The 10,698-nt window shown below is 35.3% G+C and overlaps 1 protein-coding gene across 1 annotated transcript; it reads left to right on the top strand.

Annotated features, from left to right (window-relative positions):
• Window positions 1-3,111: 3,111 nt before the first annotated feature.
• On the top strand, window positions 3,112-10,333 carry haus4 (HAUS augmin-like complex, subunit 4). Its single transcript, XM_028475021.1, has 9 exons — window positions 3,112-3,282; window positions 4,260-4,399; window positions 6,168-6,299; window positions 7,176-7,316; window positions 7,525-7,621; window positions 7,703-7,848; window positions 9,602-9,732; window positions 9,828-9,896; window positions 9,993-10,333. Exons 1-9 carry the CDS (start codon window positions 3,219-3,221, stop codon window positions 10,174-10,176), a joined length of 1,104 nt encoding a protein of 367 aa, XP_028330822.1. The 5' UTR covers window positions 3,112-3,218; the 3' UTR covers window positions 10,177-10,333.
• Window positions 10,334-10,698: the final 365 nt, after the last annotated feature.

Genomic DNA, 10,698 nt, shown 5'->3' with positions numbered 1-10,698 from the left:
TGCACTACCGCCCGGCGACTCCTTACTCCAGCTACCCGACCCCTCCAGCACACGCTGATAGAGTGAATCAGAGCGACTGAATGACCTCAACACCCCACCCCTTAACCTAAAGACCCGCCTACTCTGAATTAAACATTTTTGATTGGTCAACTATCCTGGCATTCATTTTTACTTTATTTTCATTGGCTGAGAAAACAAGGGCTGGTTTAGAACAGCAACCAATAAGATTCACAGATTCGCATCCGTACAGAATCAATTGGTTTGCTCATACGTCAATTATTTTCCCCTCAAATTGACTCATTGATGAGAGCGGGCCACGAGTAGCCATAGTGTGAACGTTCAGTTACTACACATGACACGCACATGTGGAAAAGTTACATCACAACACAGAAGGTCGTCATATATATGAGACTAAGGTATAAAATTACACATTAAGAGGAATCATTTAAAAAATGAGATCAACGAAGGCATTAATAGATTATTGTTTAATACAGTGGTTCTCAAACTTTTGTGTGGTTGAACACAGACATGAACAATGAACAGTCATGTGTAGACAGGGCCATCTATAAGGGGGAGTAACGGGCAGAGATTTTTGGGGTCCATCCATAAAGTCAACAAAATGATGGTCCATTGTTCTAAGAATCTGTGATAACCACATTTATTTATTCATTTATTTTTCTGAATAATATCTACTGTTATCCAGGAAGTTTATTATTATTATTTCTACAATAGTATATAGTCATGTTAAAAGATGTAAATCCTTGGTTTAATCAGAATTAAAATGGGTTACAACAAAAGTGACCAAAAATGGTGAAAAAGGTGGTGAAATTAGATTTTTTTTTTTAAAAAAAAAACAAAATTGATAGGGGTGAGTATTGCCAATCTTGCAATACGATACGTGTCACGATACGATGTTATTATATTATAATATATTGATCATTCAGAGGACAAATTGAGTCAAAACAATTTGCTTCAAAACATCCTATTTATTATTTATTATTAGTGTTTTTGCACATTTTCACTGAAAAAAAGAAAATGCAGTGTTACACACTGCCATCATAAAATAAAGTGCAACAAGTTTCATTTCACTGAAACTACTGTGTAGAAGTCTCAAAGTAACCATGACAACATAATGACGGCATTGTAACAACTGTAAGTGAGAACATCAAGGATAAAATACCCTGAGTTACTGACAATGCACAAAAATAAGAAAAAATAATTTATCCTATTGTGTCAATTTAAACACTGATCTGAACAGATAATATGAAAATAAATTGCCTGTGCATAAATAAATATTAAAATCATAAAATCAAGTGCATCAAATAACCATTGCAACACATTGAAAGCATTGTAACCCTCATTAAAATATTGCACAAATACACAAAAATATTGATTAAATATAAAATAAAAAAAATAAAAAACATTTAAATTAAAAAAATAAATAAAATAAGATTTTTAAAATAAGAAAATTGATTTAAAACTGGCAACCAAAAAATTGCGATATAACGTGAAACAATTTTTTATTTTTTTTCACACATCTAGAAATTGGTTAAAAGTTGCAAATTAGAGTGGCTAAATAACAGACAGAAATAGTAGTAAAAATGGTTCAAAGTGTCAATATTGGAACAATTAGTCTCAACTGGGAAATAATGGGCTTCAGAAAACATGAATGTGTTTAAATTGGCAAAAATAAACATAAAATGAGGTTAAAAAAGGTTAAATGTGACAATAATGGGTCAAGATATGCGACTTTAGGTGGGAAAAGTGGTGGAAAGTGTTTAAAAGTGCAGAAGAAATTGTCTTGAAAGTGGAAAAAATGTGCAGAAAAGGCATTGAAATTTGATAAAGTGACAGAAATTGGAGTAATGGAGCAAAAATGCATTAAAAGCAGCAAAGATATGGCAAGAAAAAGTGATGATAACAGGTTAAAATATGGAAAGTTTGATGTAGTTGCAGAAAAAAGGGTAAAAAAATGAACAAAAAAGAGCTCAAATTTTCAAAAAATGTTTCTTGAAGGCATCTGGCGACCCTCTACCACTGTCTTGTGACCCCAAGTGGGGTCCTGACCCCAAGGTTGAAAACCACTGGTTTAATATAGTCATTATTACAGTACAATACCATGTATGCAAGTCTGCTCAAGATATGTGAGTTGGTGGTTATACGCATGTCACTATCAACAATACTTAACAATATAGCGACACTAAGTATATTATGTGGGTTAAAGTCAAAATGATCAATATCAGAATATTAAGTGCTGCAGGTCTGAAATTAAAATAAGAGTTAAAACATATTTAAAATTAAATATTGTCATTAAAACGGATTTGCTCATAAACATGCTAGCCAGCCACATGTGCCAAAAATGGAACGAGGTTAAAGATGAGGCTTATTATATATTTTTGAATTATTCTGTTGGGAGTTTAGCCTTTTCTATTTTGAAATGTCACATTCTTATTGTGTTTTGGAATTTATTACTGGAGCGAATGAACAATTATTACTAAAAAAAACAACCAACAAAAAACTCTTTATCAATATTAAAGCGTTTTTCTTACTGTTTTTTAATGTGGTAATTTAGTATGCAGGTAGATTTGTGTCTTTATTATTACATTTGAAAAAAAGTGTTTTTTGATCAAACAACTCTTCACTTCAATCAAAAAAAATGTTTGAATGTAAATACATATTTTACACCCACAGAATTGCATTCATATTTTTTGTATGTGGACCATATTATTGGTAGGACATATGTGTCTTTATTATTCAATCCCAAAAACATCGCTTTCATAAAAATTGAATGAAACATTTCCAATTAAAGAAAGACATAAGTGATCAATGGAAAAACCTTTGGATGACGAATATTTCTTTGCTTTCAAACATTTTTTTTCTTGAATTAAAAATGTGTTTGTTTGGTTTAAAAATAAAAATAAAATTACTTTTTGGATTGAAACAACTTATTTCTTTGTTGGAATAAAAAAAAAGACAAATCTACCTCCATATTTTAGCTTTAGTGCTGCGCGCTCCCGCGGCTGTTTCAAGCATCAGGCTCGCACCCTGCTACCGGTGACCACGTGACTCCATTAGCCAATGGAAAGGCGTCCTGGAAACCGCGCAGCTCAATTTCCGGATGTAAACAGTTTGCTTCGTGTCCGTCAAAGAAAAGCCTTAAATCCTTTTTTTTAAAAAACAGTTTTATTCAATTAAAAAGTAATACAGTCTGGTGCAGAATGTCGTCAAGTGCTGAGGCAACTAATGTGCTGTTGGGTAAAAGTGACAGTTTACACCAAGAAGGTCAGTTTCACACCGTAACACCGCTACAAAGTTACTATTTCAATAAGACTGACACGTGTTTGTCATTAAAGCAGTTGTTATTAGAGTTATAGAATTTATGACATTCAAACTAGAACCGTTTTATTGTACGTATTCTGTAATGGATGAATGTACTTTTTTTTTTTTTTTAATTATTTTTATTTACATTTTATTGAAAAATTGCAATAGTTTACAATCGAGTAAAACAAAATATAGGGAAGAAAGTCAGGGAAAACATTACTAGTATATAGAATAAAGCAAATACAGACATCACAGTATTAGTATAGTCACTTGGAGGTACAGGGGAAAAAAAACATTCATACAAAACCACAGTTCTTTCACCTTTTTTATATATTATATAGTATTCATATAATAATTAAACTCCATTAAGAAAAAAAAATGAACGTTTATAATTTATTTTGAGAATTTTGATTTATGAATATGGATTTTTGCCATTAATATGATAAGACTGATGATGAAAAATATTTATTTATTTTTGTTTTCAAAGATTATCATTATTTTTATTTTATTTTTTGGCATTATTACACTCGTGTTTATGGTTTTGTTGTATACAAAATCCTTAACCAAGTTCCAAAATAATAACGTATATGGGCTATGGTAAAAATGTAACATCGTTTCAGCTTCATTAAAACAAACAGTGATTTTATCACTCTCATCAACAGTATATTTGGACTTAATTAATTAATAAGTTGTAAGGGTACATGGTGTGTACAATTTTGAAATGTACTTCCATGATTTTGCTATATATGTAAAATTGTAAAGTGCATAACCAAGCTTTTTTTCACTTTATATTTGTATATATGTTATTTTGAAAAAGGTTTTCTTTTCTTATATGTGTATTATTGTTACTTAATTAATTTTGCACCACTTGACATTAAACAAGGGGATTTCTGTTTGCATATTTGATTGATAAATGCACTATTTGTATTTTCTCTCAGTTCTGTCGTCATTTCCGCTGTGTGACCTGACAGAGGAGGATCTGATTGAAAACCCTCAGTTCTGTAAACTTCTTGCTATTCTGGCCCAACATGTGGACCAAAGTGGACTCACGGTTCCTCTGAAGACAGAGCTGGACAAGGTCAGAGAGACAACCTCTCCATAGCTTTAGGCTCACTTTTCTAAAAGTGTCTTTACTTTACCACAGCTGTAGGAATGTCTTCACACATCCTCAGATAAACTCCTTTTGTTCTGAGAGATGCAAACTTGGATCTCAACAACACCTGAAATTGGTCAGATATAAAACATCCCTGAACACTTTAGCTGTGTGCCATAATAAGCATAGTAGTGGTGTGTTTCACAGTCAGAACCACCTAATAATAACCTCAAGAACAAACTTTATTCACATTTCACACACTTTTCAAGTGCATTATCTTCATTTAATGGAATCACTTGAAACAAAAAAGTAATATGATTTAAAAACTGATGCAGGACCCAAGTTGGATTATTAGTTATTACTAATGCAACAAATTATCATCAGTAAGGTAAGACTTTGATCACAATGGGCTCTTCAAGAATGTTGATTGTGGGGATTCGAGGGCCACACTTAAATAAAAACTAATCTGAGCATTAGTACAAGAGAGAACAAGCGGTTGTTAGTGAGTTTTTTGGAGTCCTTTTAGATGTTTTTATCCAATTTTGTGTGTTTTTGTTGTTGTTTTGTGTTTTTTGGAGTCATTTTTTATGTTTATATCTAATTTTGTGTATTTTTGTTCTTGTTTAGTGTTTTTTTGCAGTCATTTTTTATGTTTTATTTATTTTTGTGTGTTGTTGTTGTTTTTTTAGTCATTTTTTATATTTGTATCCTATTTTGTGATGTTTTTGGAGTCATTTTTGGACATTTTTGTTGTTGTTTCATATATTTTCTAGTTATTTCTGGATATATTTGTTTTCATTCTGTGTAATTTTTTGTCATTTTTTGCTGTTCTGTGTATTTGCTCTGTTTCTGTGTATTTTATTTTTGTTGTTTCACATATTTTTTTAGTCATTTTTGTTGTTGTTTTATATACTTTCCTGTTTATTTTTGTGTATATTTGTATTTTTTTTTGTTAATTTGTATCTTTTTGCTGTTTTTTGTAGTTTCTCTGTTTCTTGTGTAATTTCTTGTGTATTTTTGTTGGTATCACATGTTTTTGTGAGTTTTTTTTTGTTGTGTATTTTTTGGTCTTTCGTGTCAGAATATCCCAGATATATTTATCCAGCTTCGTAGTACAGGCCTTTTGTGAATTTTGTTTTATTATAAAAAATCTTTGGTGTTCAGTAGTTTAACACTTGTGCTTGTTCAAATAAAAAAACAAAAAACACACCTACTATTTTGAAGGGTTGGTCAGTCAGCTTAAATTCTCGATTTGATTCCGATTGTTGAAGTTAAACCGCTTATCGATTATTCATATTCCATTATGAACATTTTACTTATTTTACTTCTCTTTTGAGTAACACCTCACAGCACCTTTAATATTGTATAGTATTTTTGAAATATCCAAATTACTAGCAATCATCTGGTTTTTAAAATAAATTATACAATTTTGTACATAATCGTCAATAATAAAATCACAATTTTTCTCACCACCCTTAACTATTTGTAAAGTTTAATCGGTCATTAGGCATTCTGTGTCAAAAACTTAGCGAAACCATTAACTAATATGCTAATAATTCCTGATTCCATCAGACTTTTAAATGGTACTCGAAACAAAGATTTTCCTTCCAGAAAGTTGGATTTAACATATATTCATCCAGGGCTCTCCCCATCTGTGACCTTTACCCATGCTGACATCTAGTGGTGAATACCTAGAGCTGTTCCCAACACGTTTTCCTCTTCTGTCTTTGTGTGTGTGGTCACCATATCCCAGGCAGAACAGAAGCTGCAAAGCCAGAGGCGTCAGTGGCTGCGCTTTGAAAGCCTTTATAGGAGCCTGCAGGAGATGGTTCAGGACCAGCGTGTCAGGAAGCACCATGCTACTGTTCCCCCGGACCAAACAATGGTAACAACATCCACCTATTCTCAGGAAAACTGCATTTGGAAGAACGTGTGAACGTGTTTCTTTTATGGCTAAACTTGCTTGACTAGAGTATAGATCAGTGTTTCTTTAATGGGGGTACGCCATTGCACTACAGGGGGTACTTGAGAGAGAAATTAACAAACAAAAGCATAAAAAATATGGGGTTTTATAATTTTTTTATTAAAAATTATAATCATACTAAATATCACCAGCAACTCACAAAACGATAACAAAAACTCACAAAATGAGATAAAAGTGCACTGAATAATAATAATAAAAAAAAACAGACAACAACAATATGACACCAAAAACACATGCACTAAGAGAGAAAAACACAAAGGATCAACACAAAATAGCAGAGAAACATACAAAACAACATTAGAAACAACCACATGACACTAAAAACACACACTAAGAGAGAATGATTTAAATAATACTAAAAACACACAAAAATGACAACAAAAACACAATATACTGAATAATAGAAAGAACAGACAAACAACAACAAAATGATCATGATTAGAACATGAACTGAAAATACAAAGGACAGTCTTGGTTCAACCCCAGGAGAGAGTTGACCAGAATTATATAATTAATAGAAATAAAACTATTCAGGAGGCACTAAATACTGTTGTACTCACTTATTTACCAAATTAGATTCTTTAAAATGAGTGTTAGCAATTGTTTTTTCACATAATTTATAGTAAAATGTTGTCGGACATAAGGGGGGGGGGGGTACTTGGATTCATAAATAAGAGAAATGGGGGTACTGGAGCCAAAACAGTCAGATAACCATTGGTATAGATAATGCTTTATAAAATGGTAGTAACATTTTTCATAACGTTATTTTGTGTGTAGTTCTGTGAAACAATGGAACGGTGTCTGCTGGTGGCCCAGTGTGTCAGACAGCTGGATCCCAGTAGCACCACCAACCCGGACCAGCCCTCTGTACTGGGTCTGAGCCCTGAGCATGTGATGGAGCTCATGCCATCGGAGAAGGTGTGTGTGTGCGTGTGTGTGTGTGTGCGTGTGTGCGTGTGTGCGTGTGTGTGTGTGTGTGTGTGTGTGTGTGTGTGTGTGTGTGTGTGTGTGTGTGTGTGTGTGTGTGTGTGTGTGTGTGTGTGTGTGTGTGTGTGTTTATCGCCATGGATCAGTAGAGAAAAAATAGTGGCAAAGCTAAATTTGTTTTGTTTTTGTTTTTTACCAGAATGTACAAAGAATGAAGCAGAGTGTTCCTCAACAGCTGGAGAAACATCTGAAGGATAAAAGTCTGAGTCTGCTGTCCTACTACCAGCCTGACTGGGGTAGAGATACTGTCTTAATTATCATATCCATGCTTTTTTTTCTGTTCTGCATGCTCATGATGTTTTATGAATCCCCTGCAGAGTCTGAGAGTGAGGGTCTGAAGGTCATGAAGCTGTCTCATCTGTCAGCCCAGCTGGACAAAGACAAGAAAAGAGCTGCAAGTCTGCAGGAACACAACAAGGAGAACACAGTGCTGCTGCAGAGACAAAGCCAGCTCTACCTCACTGTGAGCAGATACATATCACAGCACACACTCAGGGGCCTGTACTACAAAGCTAGATAATTATATCCTTAATTTATCTCCGTTAGCGGGCTTCACCTAACCAAACTTTCTCAGTCAGAGAGACGCTGTCCTACAAATCTAGATTACAACACGCTAAGTTAACCCAGGGGATTTCAGCCTCTTGTGACAGACGTGGAGATTACAGCGTCAGACCAATCACAGTCACGGATAAACTGGGCAGAGCAATTTACGTCACAATTGAGGAATAATTCTTTAAAAATATGAAGTATTAAAATCATAACATAATTCAGACCAAACACAACAATGATGCTGCAGTTAAAGCAGCAAGTAATTAATGCAGGAATTGTGTTAATTAGGGGTGTCCCGATCGGATATCGGTCCGATATCAGCCAGAAAACGAATCTAAAATATTCGATATAAGCGCTCCAATAAGTTTTTGTTGTTTCTGTCCCCGCCCTCAGTTGTTCCCACCATATACTGACAGTAAAAAATAACCTTTGTGAACTTGCTGACTATTGTTCTCAGTTTGAGTAACATCACTTGATCGGCCAATACTCAAGGCTGCAATATTGGTATCATATCGGAAGTGGAAAAGTTGTATCGGGAGATTATAAACGGAAAATAAACAGACACTGATCAGTTTCACTTCCACTTTTACCCTGTCTGTGACTCTGATGCTGCGTTCATACAGATCAGATCAATGCTGCGTTCACACCGGACGCTTTTCGGGCATCAAAATAGCGCCTAACGCCCCTAGTTGGACGCTTGTGCTTATTGAATCAGACACTCGTCACCGAGGGTCAAAGACGCTCTGTGAAAACAAGTTGGAAAGAGAGCGCGTTTTGGGGAGGGGCTTCTCTGTTGCCGGTGAAAAGTTTAAATAACTTACTTGAGACACCAACCTCCTCACTAATCTTTCTCCAAGCAAGGTCCTTTCTATTCCTGGCTCCATAGTAATAGTCCGCTGGGTTATACAGCTTGGGTCCGGGCTGGATCCGAGGAAGCCGGGTTGTCATCCAGGTCCTACAGTCCTGTCACGAAATATGTCACTACGTCACTGTTGGAGGAAGCTCCTGATTGGTAAATGAAAGGATAAATATTCTCTCTCTCCTGTCAGTGTCACATCAGATCCACACAGTGACGTGTTCACAATGATCCACCTTCTACTGGACAGGTTGTTTTCTAAGAGAACTGATTGGTCAGGAGGCGGGACTTCATACACACTCAGATCTTATCAGAACAAAACCTGGTCGTGACCAGGTTAGTCGTTCAGCCTAAGTACCCATGGTGATTTAGCTCCGTAAGACGTTAGCCAGCTTCGTAGTCCACCACATACCGATTAAATCCCGGAAGTTAGTGCAATAAGAGGAAATCCAGCTTCGTAGTACAGGCCCTGGAGGTCCACTGAAGTCCAGCCCAGAGGGGTATTTCATCAAACCCAGCTCAGGGTTACGTCCAGGTATAACCTGAGAGTCTGGCTCTGTTAAGCCAGGTTCTAACTGGAACGGCCGTTTCATCAACGAGGAAACACCTTGATTACCATAGTAACACAGTCCGTGGCGCAAACCTGCTCCTGACCATGCTCACATAAAGTAAAAACATATTGTGCACAGTACGTTGTTTGACATATTCATACGCTTCTCACTGATGTTAAAAAAATAAATAAATAAAAGTAGAGGTTCCTTTATTCCTATTATGTTTTGTCCTAATATTGAATCTGTGTCTCTCTAACCAGGAGCTTACAAAGTGCATTCAACTCCTCCAGACTCTCATCTTACATCACAGACTGACTGTCCAAACAGATCTAGACAAGAAGAAGTTAGAATACTTTGAAGGAAAATGTGAACTAGTCTTGCAGAAGATAAAGTAAGCATCTAATGTAATTTATTAAGTGCATTCATTGTTTAAAACTCTCATCATCATTCCTGTTTTCCCACATATTCTTCTTGTTTCTTTAAAAGGACAGAGATGCTGGAAATCCAGCTGGAGACATACACACCTGACACAATAGCAGCGCACAAAAAAATGAGGCAAGAGGATTTCAGTTGAATTGATGGATGTATTTTACCGCTATGCTACATTATATGCTGATATTTCTAAATACATCTGGTGGTCCTAATGTGCAGGGAGAAGCTGGAGTGTGAACAAAAAGCGTGTAAAGCAGAGAAGCAGTCAGTGGAATTGAAGCTGGCCTCCTTTGAGATCCTGGGAAAGGAGTTCCAGGCGTTGGCCGAGGAGTACTGCAGGTTACGGCAGGAGATGGAAGTGAAAAGCTGGGCCGTGAAAGAGTTCACTCACTACAATAAGTGAAAATCCCACAGGATGCTCACATAAGCCAAGGTTGTGATTCAGCGTTGTTTGGTGTTTGTATTAAATATTGATCCATATGTGCATCGTCTTCCATCTGATTTTAAAATAATCTACGTTTGTGAGTTTTTCCCCCCAGGCTTCCTTAATTCCTTGTGTTAATGTAGCAGAAAATAAATGTATTAATGTATTCCTGGAGTCTTTATATGTGATACTGTGGTGTTTTTGCTGCACCCCGTATTAGGCTTGTTTTTTAAAATAGGAAATGTTCCATATATTTGTATTATCAAAGTCTGCCACATAATAAATAAATGTCTCTTTTTTAATCACTGTTTTCTTTTGTTTGCTGTTAGCCCACTAGATGGCAGTATACACAAGAAAAAGCAGCGCTAATCACACCACGTGCCTAAAAGACAAACTAAACTATTCTAAATTTCACTAATTAATCTTTTTAAAAATTATTTGGAGCAAAAAAACATTATATACAGCATGCAAAAAGTAAGAAGCTACTTTGCGCAAAAATGA

This window comes from Gouania willdenowi, chromosome 18 (genome assembly GCF_900634775.1).
Source record: "Gouania willdenowi chromosome 18, fGouWil2.1, whole genome shotgun sequence".
In the NCBI taxonomy this organism is placed as follows: Eukaryota; Metazoa; Chordata; class Actinopteri; order Blenniiformes; family Gobiesocidae; genus Gouania; species Gouania willdenowi.
This window is presented reverse-complemented; position numbering and strand designations above follow the sequence as displayed.

Bases quoted from the DNA above. Each gene is read 5' to 3' on its own strand.
- haus4 (XM_028475021.1), top strand. From the start codon at position 3,219: ATGTCGTCAAGTGCTGAGGCAACTAATGTGCTGTTGGGTAAAAGTGAC. The intron at 4,400-6,167 runs GTCAGAGAGACA...ACCATATCCCAG, and splicing joins TGAAGACAGAGCTGGACAAG to GCAGAACAGAAGCTGCAAAG. The intron at 9,733-9,827 runs GTAAGCATCTAA...TTTCTTTAAAAG, and splicing joins CTAGTCTTGCAGAAGATAAA to GACAGAGATGCTGGAAATCC.